This window comes from Bos taurus, chromosome 26 (genome assembly GCF_002263795.3).
Source record: "Bos taurus isolate L1 Dominette 01449 registration number 42190680 breed Hereford chromosome 26, ARS-UCD2.0, whole genome shotgun sequence".
NCBI lineage: Eukaryota > Metazoa > Chordata > Mammalia > Artiodactyla > Bovidae > Bos > Bos taurus.
Window position 1 is genome coordinate 46825169 of NC_037353.1, and position 22406 is coordinate 46847574.

Genomic DNA, 22406 nt, shown 5'->3' on the forward strand with positions numbered 1-22406 from the left:
GATCCTGTGGGACAGTATCCATGAAAGCATTTAGTTCTTACACCATTAACTTCATTTTTTAGAAATGACTTCGCGCTCGTGGCTGGGCATGAGACAGGACTTGCTTGGCTCACATTCCCCCACCCCGTCTCTCTTTTCTGGCAGGGGAGCAGCAGCACACGTCTGCCCTGCTCCCTGCCTTCCCCTCGCCGAGTTCTCTGTCTCCTGCCAGCGTCTCACTCTCCTGTTCCTGAAAGCTGGGAACATTATAAAGAGCAGACATGAGCTCCGTGCCTCGGGTTCTGCTGCTCACGCACAGTGATGATGGATGGGGGCATCAACACCAACCCAGACGACCCCACGTCGTGCTTGTGATCCCTGGGGCTCAGTGGTGAAGAATCCACCTGCCAATCTAGGAGACGCAGTTTCCATCCCTGGGTCGGGAAGATCCCGGGCAGAGGAAATAGCCATCCTTTCCCCCTCTTGCCTAGAAATCCCATGGACAGAGGAGCCTGGTGGGCTATGGTCCATTGGGTCGCAAAGAGTTGGACACGACGGAGTGAATGAACAACAGCAACAGGTTGCCACAAAGTGGCTTCTCTCTCCCCAGGAGAGCAGGCTGTGTGAGCTGTTTGCCTGCGAGGAGTTCCTAGACATATCGCTGACTCTGAGACGTCTCTCAGTGCAGTCATAAATGAATGTCCTTAGACCAGAACATTTCTGAATACACACAGAGGCCACCGGTCCTCTCAGATGCCTTGGGGCATCCTGATATTTACCTTTTACAAGGCAAGGTTCTCTCCGCCCAGGAACTTACTCCAGAAGTGGAGAGGAGCGTGAGGGCAACGCACAGCCATTAAATGCCAGTGCCTACTGCAAAATTTGGTTTTCAAGAACCTCTAACAGCTGAACCCACAGAGGAAAATCTCAGAATGCAGGGATAGCCAGGAGCTACCAGATATTTTGGCCTCCCTGAGCCTTCTTGAAATAGGAGGGAAGGGGGCAGGGCACAATTTTTAAAAGAATGACATAGCCCAAGGGCATAACATAAATCGATTAGAATCAATTGGGTCCAAGATGGCAGACAAGTTAAACTTCAGCTGGACCTGGTTCCTCAATCAGCAAGCTGAATGACATGCCCAGGGATGCCTTGACACTTCCAAGGCACTGTCAAAAGTCCAAAAACTAGGCGGTGGCCCAGTTCCTGAAAATTTCCACCCCTCCCCCAAAATAGTTGGCATGATCCTCCCACTTATTAGCCTATGAAATTACCCAACCCATAATAACTAACCACGCCACATTTCAAGGCCACCACACTCGCCTCTGCGATGGCCCACACTCTTGTTTGTGGAATGTGTTTCTCTCTGAACAAATCTACTTCTTACCTATCACTTTGTCTCTCACTGAATTCTGATGTGATGAGACATCAGGAACCTGAGCTTCATTAGGTCCTGAAACCAGGTCTGTGATCTCAGTTGGAAGCCTGTGGGTTTGGGCTATGTTCGCGTTCCAGTCTGAAGTAAACAGTTTCGCTCTGACGTGGGTCAGCCAGCTTATCCATCCATCAGCCATCCACCCACCCACCCATCCGTCCGTGCGCCACCCATATTCATCATGCCCTTCTTTTCCCGTGGCTAATACCTAGTGAACATCTGTGATGTGCCAGATGCCAATTAGGCATTACAGCCAGTGGCGAATAAACAGGTCCATTCGGGAACAGACTGGAGGGCTTTTCTGTCCTTGAGTGCAATGCCAGTGGTGCCCAGTGTGGACAGGGTCACCAGGGATGCAGAGCGGAGCCCACTTGCAACCCCTTCCCCATCTCATGTCCCCTCTCCTGGTAGACAGGACTTGCTTGTCAGTTCCCTTGAGCCAGGCTGAAGCCCCTCACTCCCATCTAGTAGGCATCCTGCTGTGTGATCGCCTGGCTGAGCTGCGATATCTTTCATAATCATTGACTGAAAGCAGATTGTTCTGCAGAAGCTTCTAATGTGATTTTCGTATTTATCTCCCTTAGCTTGATATGTGTTAGAAATAACTCATGAATTACAACAGACAGGAAATATTCTTTCCAAAAAGTTAGCCTCTGTGTATGTTTCTTTTTGTCTGGTTAGTTGACTTATCTTCAAGTGGACTTGGGGCATCGCTAAGATTTCAATCCCATCAAGTGTGAAGCGTAGGATATAATGATGGTTCTGTAAAGGTGATGTGGCCTTTGATACCTGTAGCCTGAGTGGCTCGCCTTTGTTGACAGCATCAATGATGCTTTTGTTTGATCATCCCTTCAGCTTTGCCCTGATATGCCATGTTATTTGTTTCTTTGTCCTGGCTTTTTAAAAAATTTATAGTCTAAATTATAGAATCTCTCTCAGCACTGCTCTTGCTCAGCTGTCAGTTCATTAAAAAGTTTTTGTTCAGCTTTCATATTCTTTCAGCGTGGCATCTTTTTTTTTTTCCCCAGTCATTTTGAGCAATATCTTTATTTAACTAGCTGAAGTTGTTCCAGGGCTTAATTAGAAGTAGCATATTGTAACTCTTTGGGTGCTATCTTGAGGCACAGTAATTAGCCCTGTAATAATAATGCATGTCTACGTGAACTTGTTATTGTCATGGAGGGCTGGAGAGAGGGGCTTTCTGAAACCTCATAAAGGCCATGGGGTACTCCAGTGAACAGCCAAGTTCTGAAGCTGGAGGAAAAGTTGAGCAGAAAAAAAAATGTTCAAGGCCATAAGCCCTGTGTTTTTGTATTGTGTGACCGCCCCACTCTCCCCGTGACAGGAAGTCTTCAGGTTTCTGGGTAAGTGCAGGGCACACCCACAGATGCTATCTGAGCACAATTGCCAGGGGCCGCCTGGGCCAGGGAGCGTGTCTTCGCTTGAACCAGGCAGCTTGTACTTCTGAGGGCTGAACATGATATGGGCTGAGGCCCAAGACTGGGGGGCTGGTTAGGGTTGCTAGGCGACCTGTCTATACAAGGCTCCCTTCGTGGCTCAGATGGTAAAGTCTGCCTGCAAAGCAGGAGAGCAGGGTTCCATCCCTGGGTGGGGAGGATTCCCTGAAGAAGGGAATGGCAACCCACTCCGGTGTTCTTGCCTGGAGGATTCCATAGACAGAGGAGCCTAGCAGGCTGTAGTCCATGTGGTCGCAAAGAGTTGGACATGACTGAGCAACTAACAGTTTCACTTATTTTTTTTTTTTCCATCTTGATTATAGTGGTTTTGTCCTGCTCCTCGATTAATTTGTCAGGATCCTTCAATACCCTGTATTCAGCCTCCCCCCGCCCCGCCGCCCCCACTCAATAAATTACAGCATTCATCCAGGAGAGCTATTTCTCCAGTTTCCCTGGGCATTCTGCAATGGCAGAATCCAGCCACCCTGTGGCTGATGGATGCCGCTGCCCAGGCCATGTTCCTGGTCCCGGACAAGCCAGCATCTCCATGCCCCTCTCTGAGCAGGCACTTACAACATCAGATCCGACTTTCTTGGTTTTGTCTTAACATCCTCAGGGAAGGATTCAAGTAACTCCGGCTACGTTTTTCTTCAGCCACGAAGATAGCAAGCTCCAGCACAGGCCACTTGTCACACTCGTTTGGTCGTGGATCCCACCGATGGGTCTCTTAATGAAATGCTGTCTGCACATCCTCTTTCTTGGAGCTTGTGCCAGAGAAACCTGCACGACAGCGAGTGTTGGGCAGGAGGTGGTGGCGGGAGGTGGTGATGGAGACCTCCTTAAAGCCCCAGGTGGCCCTGTCCTCTCCCCGTCCTCCCGGGCTAACTGGCCTTTAGTGGCTCTGGGACTGTCCAGGCTGGGGACCTTCTCCAGGCATGCATAGCTAAAGAGATCCTCTTATCAGCATCAGTTCCTAGTAAGTAACCTAGATTTCTCTTACACTCTGTGGCTGCTTCCTGCTGTCTAAATGGAGGGAGGATAATGAAGTTTATTATCTGTGACCTAATGCTAGCTGCTCTCACATCCTGCCTTTGTGCAGAGGGAGAAGGGTCATTTAAAAAGAAGGATCTGGACTAAGCTTTGTTGTAAACACTCTGCAGAGCCATGAGACAAATCTACTGAATGAAGAAGCTTGGGAAAGGCTGAGCACTGGAGTCACTTAGGACATCCTCGAGTTGCGTATTCCATCACGGAAAAGAAAAAGTCAGAGTGTGGAAGGATGTGATATTTTGTTCTGCGTGGTCACAGTGGTACCACGTCGGTGAATGGATGAATTCACATTCCTGCTGAAACTCTTGGCAAATGACTCTCATCTCTACTAAAGCTTTCTTTATTTAAACAAGTAAACAGTGCCTAAAACTAGCATTTGGTGGACACATGGTACTGAGGTCAACCATACTTCCGAGCTTCCGTGATTTTTCACCTATTGATAGAAAAGATATGTTGCTGGCGCATCAGTAAATAAAGGAAACGTTGCACCCATCACGTCATCACATTACAGCTGTCCAGGGCGGTGAGCCCTAAGGGAACCCAGGGTGAGAAAGCACGGGACTCTGGCCCCAGAGAGCTGAGGTGCAGATCAAAGGAACGGCTTCCTTGATCCCAGACTCACGTCTTCCTATCTATAGAAAAGCCGATAAATTCCTTAAGTTGGGATAATCAGGTTTCCTTTAAGTAACAATAATCTTCTGAAGTTCTGAGTGCCTGATCTTTGTTGCAAAAGTACTGTGTATCCCAGTTCCCCCTTTACGTCTTCTGAGCAGTCTCTCAGAGCAATGTGAGATGCTATGTCCCAGGCTTAAGTCCTCAGTTTTTTCTGCCAAATGAAACATGATTCTCACCTTTTTCAGATTGTTCTGCATTTTTTTCCAGTCTACATACCAAATCAATCCAAGCCAGATCGTGTGTAACAGCACTTTTGAATGCTTAACTTTAAAAAGCCAGCTAAGCAAAGACCAATTTTATAATATAACATGAATATATTGTGACTCGAGAATGAGATTTAATTTGCACCTCTTCTTTTTTAAAAAAAAAAAAAAAAAGTGGGTTTTTTTTTGTGTGTGTGATACTTTTCATATGTTACTTCCAGACTCTGTTATTTTGGTCTGTGTCTTTTCTTCTGCGTGTGCTAGTTTCCTTGATTAATTTGAAGAACATCTGCATATAATTCTCTGGGCTTTGCATTGGCAAAACTTCGCAGCTTTTCACAGGACTTAGAGAGTTCACTTGCCAGACAGTCTCAGATTGTAGCTAATTGAAATGCCGAACCTCCAAAGGTGCCAGAGCAGAAGTGTGTAATTATGTAATTTTCTCTTGATCTTTCAGAGTCTTCCTGCGAGCGATTAATCAGTATGCAGATATGCTGAACAAAAAATTTCTGGATCAAGCCAACTTTGAGCTGCAGGTGAGAGAAGGAGTAGACACGACCTTTGTTGGGAAATCATGTTAAAACAAATTGCTGGTCTGAGCCCATATCTTATATTTCTAATCCTTAAACTTAATCGGTTTCCCATTTAAGGTGTGGAAATGGAATTTACAATACATGCTACTGGAACCCGAGGATTGAAAATGATGCCTTTGGGGTATTTGCTCAATTTAGCGAGAAAGGAGATGGAGCTGTTTCAGGGAGAAAGTCTTGAATCAGAGTGACAAGTTAGGGACTCTCTGAGCAGGGAGGCGGCCGCGTCTCAGTCGGCCTGGCTGCCAAGATTGTCTCAGGCCATCCTGATGTGATGAGAATCAGCCCGGGAGGCACTGTGGGTCTGCATCGCTGAGCCCAGCTCGCGTGTAGAACTCGATTTTCCCCTGATATATTCCCCGCCGGCTTTGTGCTGCCTGAAGTGGCCCTTACCAGGCACAAGGTCCCAGCCCCTCAACAGCCCTTGGCTGTGGTGAGCCGATCCCTCCCATCCAGGCCCTCCTCCTCCGGTGCTTGTGGATCGCGTGTATGTGCACGTGCCTGTGTGTGTGATTTAACTGATTGATTGATTTTTGCCTGGCATGATTTCTTACTATGCATCTACTATTTGGGACTCTCATTCCCACCAAACTTCAGGTATATTTCTGCTAATCATGGTTTTGTTATTATTTGTTTCATTTACTAAAGTTTGCAAATCAAAGCATCCAGGGGCAAACAGGTTTTTAGTTTCCTGGGTAGGACTGTTCATGGAGAAAGAACCTGAACCACTTTAGGTACACCCAGAGGGTGGTCCTACTCAAACCTAGGTCAACAGATAACAAAAATTAACAGATAACAAAAATTAGACACCCATCTACTTTCCCATTTGCCTTGTCTTCTGACAACTTAGAGCTAAAGGTGATACTTGGTTATTAGATTAAGTTCTTTGGTGCCTGTGCCCTTAGATCATTTTTTTAATTTTAATTTTTTAAAATTTTTTATTTTGTACTGGGATGTAGCCAGTTAACAAACAATATTGTGATAATTTCAGGTAAACAGCAAAGGGACTCAGCTGTACAGATTAATGTGTCCGTTCTCCCCCAAACCCCCTCCCATCCCGGTTGCCACATGGCATTGAGTAGAGTTCCCTGTGCTGCATACAGGAGGTCCTTGTTGGTTATCCAGTTTAAATATAGCTGCTGCTGCTAAGTCACTTCAGTCGTGTCTGACTCTGTGTGACCCCATAGACGGCAAGCCACCAGGCTCCCCTGTCCCTGGGATTTTCCAGGCAAGAACACTGGGGTGGGTTGCCATTTCCTTCTCCATTAAATATAGCAGTGTGTACCTATTCATCCCAAACTCCGCCTTCCCCCCCATCCTCTCCTCAGCAACCATAAGCTCATTCTTGAAAGCTTGAGTCTTATTTCTGTTTTTTAAGTAACTGCATTTGTATCATTTTATTAAATTAAAAATGTTTCATCAGCATTATAGAATATAAGTATGTAGTAATATATCAGGTACTGTGTATGTAAAAATGTTACTCTTTTTCAGTTTAAAATTTTTTATTATTTTCTCTGCTTAATGTTTGTTATCACATCCTAAAACACAGATACATTCTTGTGAAATATTTATGCAGTGTAAGTCAGCCCATTGAATAAAATAGGAAAGCTCCCTTCCCATTTTTTCACCTTTTTCTCCCTCTGCTGGGTAGCTTTTTTTTTTTAATGTCAACAAATATTTATTCATTGCTTAGTATTTACCAAATAGTATGTTTTTAAACTTGGGGTACAGTAAAGCGTCTGCCTGCCATGCAGGAGACCTGGGTTTGATCCCTGGGGTGGGAAGATCCCCTGGAGAAGGAAATGGCAATCCACTCCAGTACCCTTGCCTGGAAAATTCCGTGGATGGAGGAACCTGGTAGACTACAGTCCATGGGATCGCAGAGAGCTGGACACGACTGAGCGACCTCACTTTGTATAGTTGCTTTGCAATGTTATGTTGGTTTCTGCTGTACAATGAAGTGCCTCAGCTGTGTGCTGTGTGCGAAGTCCCTTCGGTCATGTCCAACACTTTATGACCCCGTGGACTATAGTCCACCAGGCTCCTCTGTTCATGGGATTCTCCAGGCCGGAATACTGGCGTGGTTTGCCATGCCCTCCTCCAGGGAACTTTCTAACCCAGGGATCGAACCCGTGTCTCTTACGTCTCCTGTGCTGGCACGTGGGTTCTTTTCCAGTTGTCCCGCGCGGGAAGGCCAGCTGGATGTTGTTGTTCAGCCGCTAAGTCATGTCCACCTGCAGCACGCCAGGCCTCCCTGTCCGTCACCATCTCCTGAGTGAGCTTGCTCAAACTCATGTCCATTGTGTCAGTGATGCCATCCAACCATCTCATCCTTTGTTGTCTCCTTCTCCTCCTGCCTTCAATCTTTCTCGGCATCAGGGTCTTTTCCAATGAGTCGTCTCTTTGCATCGGTTGGCTAAAGTATTGGAGCTTCAACATCAGCATGAGCCCCTCCAATGAATATTAGCTCTCTCTCTATATATGTGTGTGTGTGTGTGTGTGTGTGTGTGTGTGTGTATATACACACACACATACATACATGCATGCATGTGAAAAGAAAGTGAAAGTGTTCATTGCTCAGTTGTGTCCAATTTTTTGTGACCCATGGGACTGTAGCCTGCCAGACTCATCTGTCCAAGGGATTCTCCAGGCAAGAATCCTGGAGTGAGTAGTTATTCCCTTCTCCAGAGGCTCTTACCGACCCAGGGATCAAACCCAGGTCTCTTACATTGCACACAGATTCATTACAATCTGGCCACCAAGGAAGCCATGTGGATACATATATCCCCTCTTTTTTGGATTTCCTTCCAACTGCTGGTTAACTTTTAGAATAATTGTTGTGTGTTATCTCTGAGGCTTCTTTAAGCATGTATAGTTGGCCCTTGAACAGTGTGGGAAGGTTGGGGAAGGTGGTTTATCTGAGTGTAATTCAACCAACAAGAGACTGTGCATTACTGTAGTATTTACTACTGAAGAATATCTACCTGTAAGTGGACTCGAGTAATTCACACCCAGGAGTCAGCTATATCTGGACCAAGACCGGGATTCTTTTGGCTTTACACGTGAGTGGGGTCATGCTTTCCTGGTTTTCAGTTCTGTCCTATTCCACGGTGTAAATGCATCAACACTGGCGCAGGCCTTCCTGCTCTGATGACCTGCAGGCTGTTTCCGGTTTTTCCCCGTTCCCAGCAATGCTTCCGTGAACAGGGTGACACAGCCGTCTCAGGGCAGCATTGCTGGTGACTGGAAGCATAATTGCCAGACTGGATGGTGAGACATTTTAAGTTTGATGGACACTGATAAATTACCATCCTCAAATGCTCTAGCAATTTGCAGTCTCACCAGCCTTCTCTGCAAAGCATCATTGTCCAGATCTTCTCCAATACCAATTTCTTTAAAATTGTTGATTCTTATTTTTGTTGATATTTCTCTGATTGCTAGTTGGGTTGAGAGTACTCACTGGCTGTGAGGATTTCTAGTATGAACTGTCCATTTTCTCGGCTCATTTTTCTATTGTGCTATATGTCATATTTTTTGTAAGTTGAAATTCTTGATGTAGTCTAGTCATGGGTTTAGGTTTATTGTATAGAAATACTTAATTTTTCTGTAGTCAAATTTGTCAGTTCTTTTAAATGGCTTTTTGGGTTTTATTTTTTGCTTGGCGAATCCTTCTTTGATTATAAATTTAACTGTTTTGTTTATAGTTGGTATCTGATAATGCTTTGTGTTTCTGCTTTAAAAAAAAACGTTCTAACATTGAATCTATCTGTGATTTCTTTTCCTTAATCATTTTTTAAAATCAAAGTATAGTTATTTTACAACATTGCATTAGCTTCAGGTGTACAGCAAAGTGATTCAATTTTATATGCCTCTATATAGATTTCTGTATTCGTATATCTATATGTATAGATTCTTTTTCACAGTTTTCCATTATCAGTTGTTACAAGACACTGAATGTAGTCCCCTGTCCTTGTTTATCTACATCTGCTGGAAGCTGGTTTACATTTACTTTTCCCTACATGATTTTATGAATAAATTATTCTTTCCCAGTGATTTTACATGCCACCAAGAATCCCCACAATTACAGATGCGGGTGTGTATCCGTTCTGTTTTCTGTGTTATTAACTATGGGTTTTATACCCAGCTAGTAGAGCCAGGTCTTCCTGGCTAGGATGTTACTGCAAAAGTATTTTGACTTTTTGCGCATTTCCTCTTCGATGTGAAATTCCAAATCACCTTGTTCAACTTTTGAAACACGCTGTTTACATTTTAATTGGTTCTGTTGAGTTCGTAAAAGATTGTAGTAGAATTGTAACAGCATTTGGGAGAGTACTTGGCAGTATTTATTTTTTCCCATCCCACACAGGAATATTTGTGGCTTTTTTCGTGTCCTTCATTAGGTTTTCTCCTTTTATCCATGTAGGCCATGCCCGTCAGGTGCTGAGCCACACACACAGACGGCTGTGTGTTTCAGGTGTGGCTGCTGAGAGCGTGTTACGGGTTACTGCTGGCCCTGTGCGCTGTCTTCATGCCTTTAGTCCTCTGGAAGCTCCCTTCATGCCCAGCGCCTTGGCTGCGATGAGCTCTTTTGGCCCTTATCCCTTGACAGGTGTGGTTTGATTGCTCCACTCTAGGAGGTTCTCATCCTCCCATACCCAGAGGGAGGCCTGGGTGCTGCATGGCCAAGACTGGCTTCCGCATGTGCTCCAGGCAGCAGGTCCTCCCACAAGGCACATTTCCATGTTTTGATATCCTGGTGTTCCCAGACACTTCCTTCTCCTTTGAACTACTCCTCCCTGTGGGCTGCTACTCTGCCCTCTGCGTCCCTCTGCCCCTCCCAGTCTGCTTCTCATTTCCGGCGAGTACAGCACCAAGAGCTCTTATTCTCAACATTCTCCTGGTGAGCTGCCAGCTTGACATCCTATCACCTCCCCCAATCTGTAGTACATATTTCATACAAACAGAGGCCCTCCGCTACATAACTAGAGTAAGACCACCACACTCACACCATTATCAGCGCTCACTGGCCCCCAGACCACATTCAGGTTCTGTTGACCCAGTCACGGAACTTGTCGCTTCTCAGGTCAGCATCGTGAATGCTGTTAGTTGTCACAGCTCAAATCATGCATAGCTTACAGGGATTTTTTTTTTTCTTTGTCTGGTTGGTTGGTTTTTTGTTGTTTTTTTTTTTGGCTGCAGTGTACAACACGTGGAATCTTACTTCCCCTACCAGGGATCAAACCCACATCCCCTGCAGTGGAAGTCCAGATTCTTAACCACTGGAATGCCAGGGAAACCGTTATAGGTTTTATTAATGTTTGTATTTTTATGTGATTTTTAAAATTTTTGTATTTTATTAACTGCTACTGCTAAGTCACTTCAATTGTGTCCAACTCTGTGTGACCCCAGAGACAGCAGCCCACCAGGCTTCCTTGTCCCTGGGACTCTCCAGGCAAGAACACTGGAGTGGGTTGCCATTTCCTTCTCTAATGCATGAAAGTGAAAAGTGAAAGGGAAGTCGCTCAGTCGTGTCCGACTCTTAGCGACCCCATGGACTGCACCCTACCAGGCTCCTCCATCCATGGGATTTTCCAGGCAAGAGTACTGGAGTAGGGTGCCATTGCCTTCTCCGGTATTTTATTAAAGGGTAGCTCTAAGTTCACAGCAAAGTAAGAGGAAGGTACAGAGATTTCCCAGAAACGCCCCGCCTCCAGCACCCAGAGCCTCCCCATGTCAACATCCCCCACCAGATGGTGCATTTGACGCAACTGCTGCACCCACGCTCACCCGTCATCATCCCTGAGTGCTTACTTTGCATCAGGGCTCCCTGCAGATGTGTTGTCCATTCTGTGGGTTTGGACAAATGTATAATGACGTGCATCCAGTTTCATGGCCCTGAACACCCCCCGTGCTCCTCCTACATACCCGCCCTCCCCTGTGCATTCAGTTTCTGTGTGACTTTAGTCCGCTCCAGCCTTGAACAGCTTCTCACTCTTTCCAGGCTGTCCTATCCCCTACACATCTGCAGAGCACAGGCCTGGCTTTGCAGACTGCCCCACACTTGGGCCGCCTCACATTCCCCACGCATAGACTTAGGCTGCACCCTGGGAGAGAGACATCACAGAAGTCATCACCCCACCTCCCCCAGGCCAGATGCTCCCAGCTCCTGGGGGCCCCCAGCCCTGCTCTGGCTCTAAAGTGGCCAGGGGAGTTTTGAGGTGAGCAGCAGTCAACCTCCTAGTTCCTCAGGGTACAAAAATCTCCTGTGGGTTCCAGTCTTGCTTTATAGGTGGACATGCTAAGTCTCCAGGCATGCAGTCCACAAGGGAACCTCCTTCAGGGTGTTCAACTACACTGTTCCCCTAAACATCTCCTAGGGTGGGGTTTTAGGTTACCTGTAATTAAGCTGTCGTCCTGGCCCCGTGTGAATGCAGGGAAGGAAGAGAGAGTTAGTGAAGCTGGCATTTTAAAAGACACATTTGTATTTCTGTTGATGCTTTTTTTATGAGCAGCAGGATGACCCTGACCCCAACATGGGCCAGACATCCCTGCTAGAGCTGTGAGAGAAGGGCATTGCGAGGGGATGGGTGGGCGTCAGGGCAGGTGTTAGTTCCGAAAAGAAGAGAAGAAACTTGTACTTTACTGATTTGAGCCACCCTGTTTATTATATTGCGTTGGCCAAAAAGTTTGTTCAGGTTTCTTCCGTGACACCCCATGGAAAAACTTCAACGAACATTTCGGCAACCCAGTCAGATCAGATCAGATCAGTCGCTCAAAGGGCCTAAATGAAAGAGAAAGTGCCTTGGCTTGTGAGGTCTGGGGTGAGCCACTGGAGACCCTTGTTCTGCTTCACCTTGTTCTGTTCTGTGTTTTCTGCATTTGGGGGCAAGTCTCTGAACCTCATCTGTGAGCTAAGGGGACCAGCACTTACCTGGTTCCCTGGCAACCAAATGAGATGCTCTCGTCCTGAAGAAATGCCACTTATGAAGAGTAGCAGATACATGAAGCCTTTAGCTACATCCATGCTTGAAACTTGCCAGTATTTACCTGGTAACTGAAGATAGTCAGTTATTGTTAACACCTTATTTTTATGTAACTCTTTATAATCATCTCACTTGATGCAAGTTATTACCTTTGCTTATGATTCCAGTGGCTCAGATGGTAAAGAATCTGCCTACAATGCAGGAGACCCAGGTTTGATTCCTGGGTCAGGAAGATCCCCTGGAGAAGGAAATGGCAATCCACTCCAGTATTCTTGTCTGGAGAATCCCATGGACAGAGGAGCCTGGCAGGCTACCATCCACGGGATCTCAAAGAGTCGGACACAACTGAGCGACTGACAATTTCACTTTGACCTCTGTTTGCAAATTAGCGACTGAACAACAGCTGTCCTTGAAATACGAACTGTTGGGTGTTTTTATGTTGTTCTCAATTGTCTAGTGTTTATATATATATTTAGTATCATAAAAATGATAAATTATAGAAATCTATATACTGTTAGGTAAGGGACTCCGTGATACAATATTAATACATTATTGACCTGAGATGTATTATAGCCACAGGCATTAGTTTCTGCAAAAGTGTTAATAAGAGCTAAAACATATTACATGATCATCACCACCTGCTCGGCACTGCTGGGGGGGCCCTAAGTATCTTTATTCCTTCGATCCTTCCTTCAGTAGCCCTATCAGGTAGGTACTGTTGAAGTTCCCACTTTATCTGTGGAAACCAAGGCACAGAAAGATTGGGTTATTTGCCTCAGTATGTGGCCAAGCGGGTGGGATTTGAGCACGTGCAGTCAGAGCCCACACTCAGCCCTGAGCCGCACCATGGGTGGCTGGTCAGCCAGGTGCACGCAGAGGACACAGCTTTGTAACATCTCACAGGCATGTGCTGGGCAAACACGAAATGTCTCGGACCGTTTCTGAGACCCTGTGTGAATCAGTTCGACACCTCAGCATCTCCCCTCTTTGGTTTTCAGCTGTGGAACAACTATTTTCACCTGGCCGTCGCTTTCCTCACTCAAGAGTCCTTGCAGCTGGAGAATTTTTCAAGTGCTAAGAGAGCGAAAATCCTTAACAAGTAAGTCCACGCAGCTCCGGATTCACGGGCAGGAGCCTGCGAGTCTATTAGAATCATCTCACGGCCTCTAAGCCAACTCGGTACCAACTGAGATGCAATCATGGTGTAATGAGAGGGTGGTTTCAGGTCATGAATTGGGTATTGCCTTTTCTAACCGGTGAGTCCAGGTTGAAGATTGCTGGATTCATTCTCGTGGGTTGCCGGTCCCTGCCATTCGAGACTATTAGTGCCGCACAGAACGGGAGTTTGGGGACGTAATTGCTTCTGCTGTGTGCTGTGCTGATGTCACGCCACGTGTGGTTTGTGTGTGCCTTAATTCTCCAGTGTAAGCTTCGAACAAGGAAGCTTCTGATGGAAGCTGTTGCATGTTGGAATTGTGGGACAGCCCATCGTGCAGTGGTGAGCGGTCTGGGGTTCCTTCTTTGCCAGAGATGACCCTGGGCCTCTTCCCAGCAGGAGATCTGAAGGGCTTAACTCACCCTTTTATTATCCTAAGGACCTCTCAGAAGTCCCAGGAAAGACAAGATTCCTACCTGGCTCTTTCAGCAGTGCGTCCTGAACAGCTCCTGGTCCAGGGTCAGGAAAAGAACCCTTGCGTGGGGCTCTTTGCAACCCTTGGGCTCTCTGAGGACCTGTATCCTCTTCCTGCCTCAGTTTCACCAGCATCTCAGTTCTGTGGGTGCCCAGAGGGAAGACAGTGAACCCTCATGGGGGATCTGTTCATCGATACATCAGTATTTCATCAGCACATCACGGTGATGAGTCAGCATCCCTGTTCATCATTTCGTGATCCTTCTGTGCCATGCTGTTCCAAGGCATTGCCAGCCCGGTGTCTAGGGGTTAGAGATTCCAAAGCGTCTCCAAAGGGGAAAGCTGCTCAGCCGTCCCTGTATCCTGGGAGCATGTGTCTCCCTCATGGAGGTGAGGTTAGGATCCAGACAGCTCGAGCTGACAGTGGGGCCCTGTCTTTACCAAGCTCCCAGCACAGCCCACCCTTAGAGACACCTGCGGAGAAAACGTATTTTTAAATTGGAAATCTGCATGAAAAGAGCTGACATCTCCTTCCCACTTTGGAGAATAAAATGGCTTGATTCTGAGCATTCTCCAGGTCAGGGTGCAGCCTCTCGCTTCCTGGGCCCTTTCCTCGCTGTGGCAAGAGCCTTAATGTTCAAGCTAAAGCAACGCCAGGAAATGAGCCTTGGCCGCCGAAGGAGACGTTTGCTTCCCCATCACACTGTACCTTCTGAGCTTCAGAGCCACGGAAAATTAAACATGGCCAGTTGGTGTCTGCCCTCCCTGACCCGGCAGAGCCTCTGATAGGGCTTTTAGAATTCTCTGTCTCACAACCATGGGAGGAGAAATGCGGATTTCCCCTTTGAAATTGTCCCATGGATCCCCTGAGGGAAAAAGCCCCAAGCGTTCCAGAAAGTGTCTTTGCAGGAGTGTCTCAGCTTGGGGGCAGCCTCACGGTTCCTCTTCTGGGGCTGCTAGCTCAGTGTGCAGCCGTGACGGGCCCACGAGGAGACCCCATTTCCGGCGTCTGTGATGAGCACTCTTGGCCTATGAGGCCGCGTGGCTAAGACCCAAGGCAGGTTTGCATTTTCCCTGCCTCTTGCTGCACCTTAAACACTTTACCATCCATGTGCAATTTTAATTTCTAAATAGCAAAACCTGCATAAGAAATATTAGGAGGGCTTCCACATTGTTAAGTGGCTATGCTTCAATACAAGATAAAAAGATTAAAAAAAAAAAAAAGCATGACTGATGTAGATCGCAAGTGCCACCTGGGTGCCTTCGCAGCCTGGAGTTGGCATGTGGTGGTACTTAGCTTCAGTGGTGAAGGTGGCTGAGTTGTTTACCAGAGAGCATCATGCCAGCGAACAGCCAGTCCCAAAAGGGGCTATGCGGTCCTAAGGGGTGTGGCCCCCTCTCTAAGCAGAGGTGCTCTGGGTTGTTGCAGCATGAGAGAGTGGCCAGGATTGGGGCACTTGGGACTTGGCGCAGGGCACGAGGGACCAAGTGACACAGGGATTAACCCCAGTGGTCTGGGCAAGTGGCTGGGTGCTGATGTCCAGCACAGTGGACATCGTAATGCGGGTGGCTACTTTTTTCTAGAAGGGAAGGCCAGGGGGTCTGAAAGTGGAGTTGTGCCATCCCGTTTCATCGCCTCTGACTGTCTCCCCATCAGCCTGTCTGCTGCTGCCGGGTTTGTGAATCCGTGGAACCCACACGCCCCCGGCTCCTCTTCCTCTCTGCAGGCCCCTCAGCTTCTCGGATCTTCCGGGTCGACAGCTCTGTGGCCCAGAATAACAGAAAATGCCAGGATCAGAAGATCTGCCTGTTTGTTCTCTCCTGTTCAGCTGCGTGTCCTCCCGATGACCTAGGTTGGGGAGATAATTAGGATATTTATTCCAGAGGCGTTCCCCAAAGCGCACGGGAGTAGCATAAAAGAATGGGCCATACTGCACAGAGCACTGATTATGTCCAACCCAAGCTGAGTACAAGATTTGGCAATGAACCACGAAATAAATAACCCGTAGGAATTAGAGTCCATACTAAGAACACGTAACGGACTCACCTTCAGACATCCTTGCTGCTAGTGACCCCTAACAAAGGACAGAGACGTCGACAGAGTGCGAAACCTGACCGTCGGTAATCCCCCACCTCCATCCTCCCACGCACTTTGCACATTCCGGGGGCTCAGGATACTTTGAGTCCAGTGTGAAAGAGCTGGCTTAGAATTAGCAGCCAGTGTGGACATTTTAATCTGGAAGGTATCATGTGTCCTGGTGGGGACCATGGGGTGCTGTGACAGCAAATGGGCTTCTGTATTCAGAACCAGACTTCTTTCTGAGAGAGGAAGCGGTTCATGAACGGGCCTCCAGCAGATCTAAGCATAAAATGCTCATTTACAACTGTCCGCTGAGAGGGTAATGCTTGATGGCCAACCCCGGGTCGGTGCAACCCCGGGTCGGTGAACTCGTGTGACTGACGTGTGTCATTCCCGTTACCCTCTTCCTCACTTGGTCCCGGAGTGTCTCTCATTCTTTTTTGGTTCGTTTTAACTATAGAAGTCTATCCTCAGATACCTGCCTGTTCTTAGAGGACAGGTTTCACTACTGGACCAAATACCATATTAAAAAAAAAAAAAATCATCATCTTTCTAAACACTGGGTTCTAGAACATTAGTGAGGGGTTGAGTTTGTACACACTGATGTACACACTACTTTTTAGGGGAACCGAAAGGGAAGAGTACACGGGGACAAGCCTTGCTTTGCATGCGACCTAATAAGAAGCTGCGGTAGAGCATTCCAAATTATAAAAGAGAATATGATGTTTAATTTGTGTTTGTGCTATTTTTTTCCCCAAGAGGCTCAAATTATTGCAAATAAATTCACTATATAATAAGAATTAGAAGGGAACCGGAGGAGATAGACTCAACAAGCTGTAACCTGTGCCAAGGTCCTTTTGACAGAGTTAAGTGAACTGCTTCTGGCTTGCGCACATTAGTGATACTACATTCCTTTTATCTGAAGTATAGTTGATTTACAATAGTAAGTTTCTGGTGTATAGCAAAGTCTTGCTGGGACTTCTCCTTTGCCCTTGGATGTGGGGTATCTTTTCTGGGTGGAATCCAACATTCTCCTATAGACGCTTATTCAGCAGTGAGTTATAATTTTGGAGTTCTCACAGGAGAAGATGAATGCTCTAAGCGAAAGACAGAGAAGCTCTATACAGTCAGCAAAAACAAGACTGGGAGCAGACTGTGGATCAGATCATGAACTCCTTATTGCCAAATTCAGACTTAAATTGAAGACAGTAGGGAAAACCACTGGATCATTCAGGTATGACCTAAATCAAATCCCTTATGATTATACAGTAGAAGTGACAAATAGATTCAAGGGGTTAGATTGGATAGACCGAGTGCCTGAAGAACTATGGACAGAGGTTCGTGACATTGTACAAGATGCAGTGATCAAGACCATCCCCAAGAAAAAGAAATGCAAAAAGATAAAATGTTTGTTTGAGGAGGCCTTACAAATAGCTGAGAAAAGAAGAGAAACTAAAGGCAAAGGAGAAAAGGAAAGATATACCCATTTGAATGCAGAGTTCCAAAGAATAGTAAGGAGAGATGAGAAAGCATTCCTCAGTGATCAATGAAAAGAAATAGAGGAAACAACAGAATGGGAAAGGCTAGAGATCTCTTCAGGAAAATTAGAGATTCCAAGGGAACATTTCATGCAAAGATGGGCACAACAAAGGACAGATATGATTTGGACTTAACAGAAACAGAAGGTATTAAGAAGAGGGGGCAAGAATACACAGAACTATACAGAAATTTCTTCATGACCCAGATAACCATGATGGTGTGACCACTCACCTAGAGCCAGACATCCTGGAATGTGAAGTCAAATGGGCCTCAGGAAGCATCACTATGAACAAAGCTAGTGGAAGTGATGGAATTCCAGTTGAGCTATTTCAAATCCTGAAAGATGATACTGTGAAAGTGCTGCACTCAATATGCCAGCAAATTTGGAAAACTCAGCCGTGGCCATAGGAATGGAAAGTTCGGTTTTCATTCCAGTCCCAAAGAATGGCAATGCCACAGAATGTTCAAACTACTGCACAATTACACTCATCTCCCAAGCTAGCAAAATAATGTGCAAAATTCTCCAAGCCAGGCTTCAACAGTACATGAACCATGAACTTCCAGATTTTTAAGCTGGATTTAGAAAAGACAGAAACCAGAGATCAAATTGCCACATCTGTTGGATCATGGAAAAAGCAAGAGAGTTCCAATAAAACATCTACTTCTCCTTTATTGACTACACCAAAGCCTTTGACCATGTGCATCACAACAAACTGTGGAAAATTCTTAAAGAGATGGGAATACCAGACCCCCTGACCTGCCTCCTGAGAAACCTATATGCAGGTCAGGAAGCAACACTTAGAACTGGACATGGGACAACAGACTGGTTTCCAAATCAGGAAAAGAATACACCAAGGTTGTATATTGTCACTCTGCTAATTTAACATATATGCAGAGTACGTCATGTGAAATGCTGAGCTGGATGAATCACAAGCTGGAATCAAGATTGCTGGGAGAAATATCCATAACCTCAGATATGCAGATGATACCACCCTTATAGCAGAAAGCAAAGAAGAACTAAAGAGCCTCTTGATGAAAGTGAAAGAGGAGAGTGAAAAAGTTGGTTTAAAGCTCAACATTCAGAAAACTAAGATTACAGCATCTGATCCCATCACTTCATGGCAAATAGATGGGGAAACAATGGAAACAGTGAGAGATTTTATTTTCAGGGGCTCCCAAATCACTGCAGATGGAGACTGCAGCCATAAAATTAAAAGACACTTGCTTCTTGGAAGAAAAGCTATGACCAACCTAGACAGCATATTAAAAAACAGAGACATGACTTTGCCAACAAAGGTCCATCTACTCGAAGATATGGTTTTTCTAGTAGGCATGTATGGATGTGAGAGTTGGACTATAAAAAAAGCTGAGTGCTGAAGAACTGATACTTTTGAACTACGGTGTTGGAGAAGACTCTTGAGAGTCCCTTGGACTGCAAGGAGATCCAACCAGTCCATTCTAAAGGAAATCAGTCCTGAATATTAATTGGAAGGACTGATGTTGAAGCTGAAACTCCAATACTTTGGCCACCTGATGCGAAGAAGTGACTCATTTGAAAAGACCCTGATGCTGGGAAAGATTGAAGGTGGGAGGAGAATGGGATGGCAGAGGATGAGATGGTTGGATGGCATCACCAACTCAATGGACATGAGTTTGAGCAAGCTCCAGGAGTTGGTGATGGACAGGGAGGGTGGCATGCTGTGGTTCATGGGGTCGCAAAGAGTCAGACATGACTGAGCAACTGAACTGAATTGATACAGCAAAGTGACTCCGTATTTTTTTTTCAGATTGTTTCCATTATCGGTTATTATAAGATAGTGAATGTATTTCCCTGTACTGTACAGTAAATCACTGCTGTTTATTTTATACTAGCACTGTGCGTCTGTTAATCCCATACTCCTCATTTATGACCCCACCCTGTCCTTTTCCCCTTTGGTAGCCCCAAGTTTATTTTCTCTGTCTCTTTCTGTTTTATAAATAAATTCAATTGTGTTACATTTTAGATTCTACAAGTAAGCAATATCGTGTGATACTTGTCTTCCTCTGCCTGACGTCCTTCACTTAGTGTGATCATCTCTAGGCCCATCCAAACTGCTGCAAGTGGCGTCGTTCCATTATTTTTATGGCTGAGTAATATTCCGTTGTCAGTATATACCATATCTTCTTTTAGTGACGTGGTTTTTACTGACCGTGATAAAACTTTATGCAGTGGAGGACACATCTGTCCCTGTGTCTAGTTAGGCTTATTCCCATCAGTCTTGGGTCCCTCCTCCTCCTACCTCCAGTCTTTCCCATAAAAACAAAGATGTCTCGGCCCACCCATCATCTCCCCCAGCTCCCTGCATGCCTCCCGTCTCTCCCCATCCTCCACCGCTCCTGGCTCTGGCTGCTGGCCGGCTCCTGTCTGGGCTCCCAGAACCCCGTCGTAGGTTTTCCTTCTCCCATCTCAGCCTCTCTGCACTGTTGTCAGACTCCTCCATCCAATTGTTCAGTGATGGAGCTCTTCAAGTCTCGATGATTCTGTGGTCTCCCCTTAAGACAGCATTCTTCAATATCAGCCCTTGTGCATCTCAGCCCTTTGTTGGGCCAGGATAGCAACCTAATGGGCCGTTGTATTAATTTTTTTTAGAGCCATCTGCCGTAAGGTAACAATGAGTACAAATTGAGCAGCTCGAAGTAACGGCAATACATTATCTTCCAGTTGCAGAGACCAGAGGTTGAAATCAAGGCATCAACAGAGTTGGTTCCTCCTGGAAGTTCAGAGGGAGCACTTCCTGCCTCTCTCCTACCTTCTGGGGCGGCCCCATCCTTCGCTGTGGTCATGCTCCTTAGCTGCGCCTTCATCCTCACATGGCCCTCCTCCCTGTGTCTCTGTCCTTAAACGTCTCCTTTTCCTGATAAGCATACCAGTGGTTGGATTTAAGGCCTGCCCCGTCCAGCATGACCTCATGCTAACAGGATTCCTTCTGCAAAGATGCTCTTCCAGACACACTCGCATTCATAGACAGCAGTGATTAGGGTCTTAACAGATTTTTATGGAGGACACAATTCAACCCACACCAGCCAAGACCAACATACCTCTTTCTTTCCTTTTTATCCCCCACTCAAATAGAATATAAGAAAGCATTAGAGTTCATGGCAGGTAGTAAAGTTAAGCATTATCTCATGAAACTCTTGTGCACATATATTTATGTGTGTGCCTCTTAGTATATTTCTCATTTCAAGAAAATTTTTGAAACTTACTGATCTGCCTCTGAAGCCTTGGTTCACAACACAGCCCTCCTCTTAAGGGGAAGCAGTAAGGCAAGCTCCCTGTCCTCCAGCCTTCTGTGGTCCATATACCTACCTATCTGCGCCCCGCCCACCCACCGCCACAGGGCCTTTGATCCTGCTGGTTGCGTCCCATATCTGTCTGAATTACAGCTTTCCTTCTTCAAATCTGAAAGTCAACATTACTCTCAGAGCAAACTTCACCCACAGCCAACCTGGACCCACTCCACTTTTTCCTAACGAACCATGATCATGGCCCTTTGAGAAAGACTATATACACGTACTTGCATGTCCTGGGCCATCTCTGCTACTAAGCGAACAGGCCCCGCACGTCTGTGGACTGTGTCTCTTCTGCACATTACATTACTGTTCCCATATTAGCTCTGTGCTGGCCTCCAGGACATATTCAGTAAATCATGAAGCAATGAGTGATGCTTGCTGAAAAATTAGTCTCAATGACCATGGAAACCATGGGGGGATGCTGTGAGAAGGCCAGTCTAAGCTTCTAAAGGAAGGACCAGCCTGACTTCATTGTTTGCTCAGACAAACAAGGGCAACGTCTCGTTCTCCCCAAAGCCTGGGAGACACGCGTCATGCCATCAATACCCCGATACCACAGATGAAGAGAGAGAAATGCATCATGCCATCAATACCCCGATACCACAGATGAAGAGAGAGACATGCGTCACGCCATCAATACCCGATACCACAAATGAAGAGAGAGACATGCGTCATGCCATCAATACCCAATACCACAGATGAAGAGAGAGACATGCATCACGCCATCAATACCCGATACCACAGATGAAGAGAGAGACATGCATCATGCCATCAATACCCGATACCACAGATGAAGAGAGAGACATGCATCACGCCATCAATACCCGATACCACAGATGAAGAGAGAGACATGCGTCACGCCATCAATACCCGATACCACAGATGAAGAGAGAGACATGCGTCACGCCATCAATACCCGATACCACAGATGAAGAGAGAGACATGCGTCACGCCATCAATACCCGATACCACAGATGAAGAGAGAGACATGCGTCACGCCATCAATACCCGATACCACAGATGAAGAGAGAGACATGCGTCACGCCATCAATACCCGATACCACAGATGAAGAGACCGTGGGTCAGGGTGGTCAGGTGACTTTCCCCGTGTGCTGGGACTGGGGCTCCGTTTGCTGACCCCTCAACTTGGATGACTGTCTCTGGTGGACATGCTGTTTCTGCTGCTTGGGGTGAAGATTCAGGATAGCAGGTGCTGAGATGAGGCCGGGGAGACCAGAGTCATGCTGTTTTGGGTTAGAGCTGTAGGCCTGGATGTGGGATCTGAGATCTATCCAGGCTCACATCTAAAGGATTACTTCTCGGGGCCCATCGGGCTGGCCCTTTCGAGGTGTCTGCTCACTGTGTGGGTGGGCACAGAGCAGCTGGGTGTGGTCGGAGTGCCTGGTGACCCCAGCTTTGTGGAAACAGGCGTGTCGTTTCAGCAGCAGGAATCTCTG

General features: G+C 46.4%; 1 protein-coding gene and 1 non-coding gene across 3 annotated transcripts in view; one reads left to right on the forward strand and one right to left on the reverse strand.

The window, feature by feature from the left end:
• Positions 1-22406, forward strand: part of DOCK1 (dedicator of cytokinesis 1) — a 556534-nt gene that overhangs the window by 432964 nt on the left and 101164 nt on the right. For both annotated transcript variants that reach the window (XM_005225872.5, XM_002698580.6), the window contains exons 30-31: positions 5255-5333; positions 13369-13469. In XM_005225872.5, coding sequence (XP_005225929.2) covers positions 5255-5333; positions 13369-13469 — 180 coding nt within the window. The remainder of the gene's footprint in view (positions 1-5254; positions 5334-13368; positions 13470-22406) is intronic.
• Positions 12065-12129, reverse strand: MIR2285C (microRNA mir-2285c). The gene has a single exon (NR_031168.1). It is a non-coding gene; the product is annotated as a microRNA mir-2285c (primary transcript).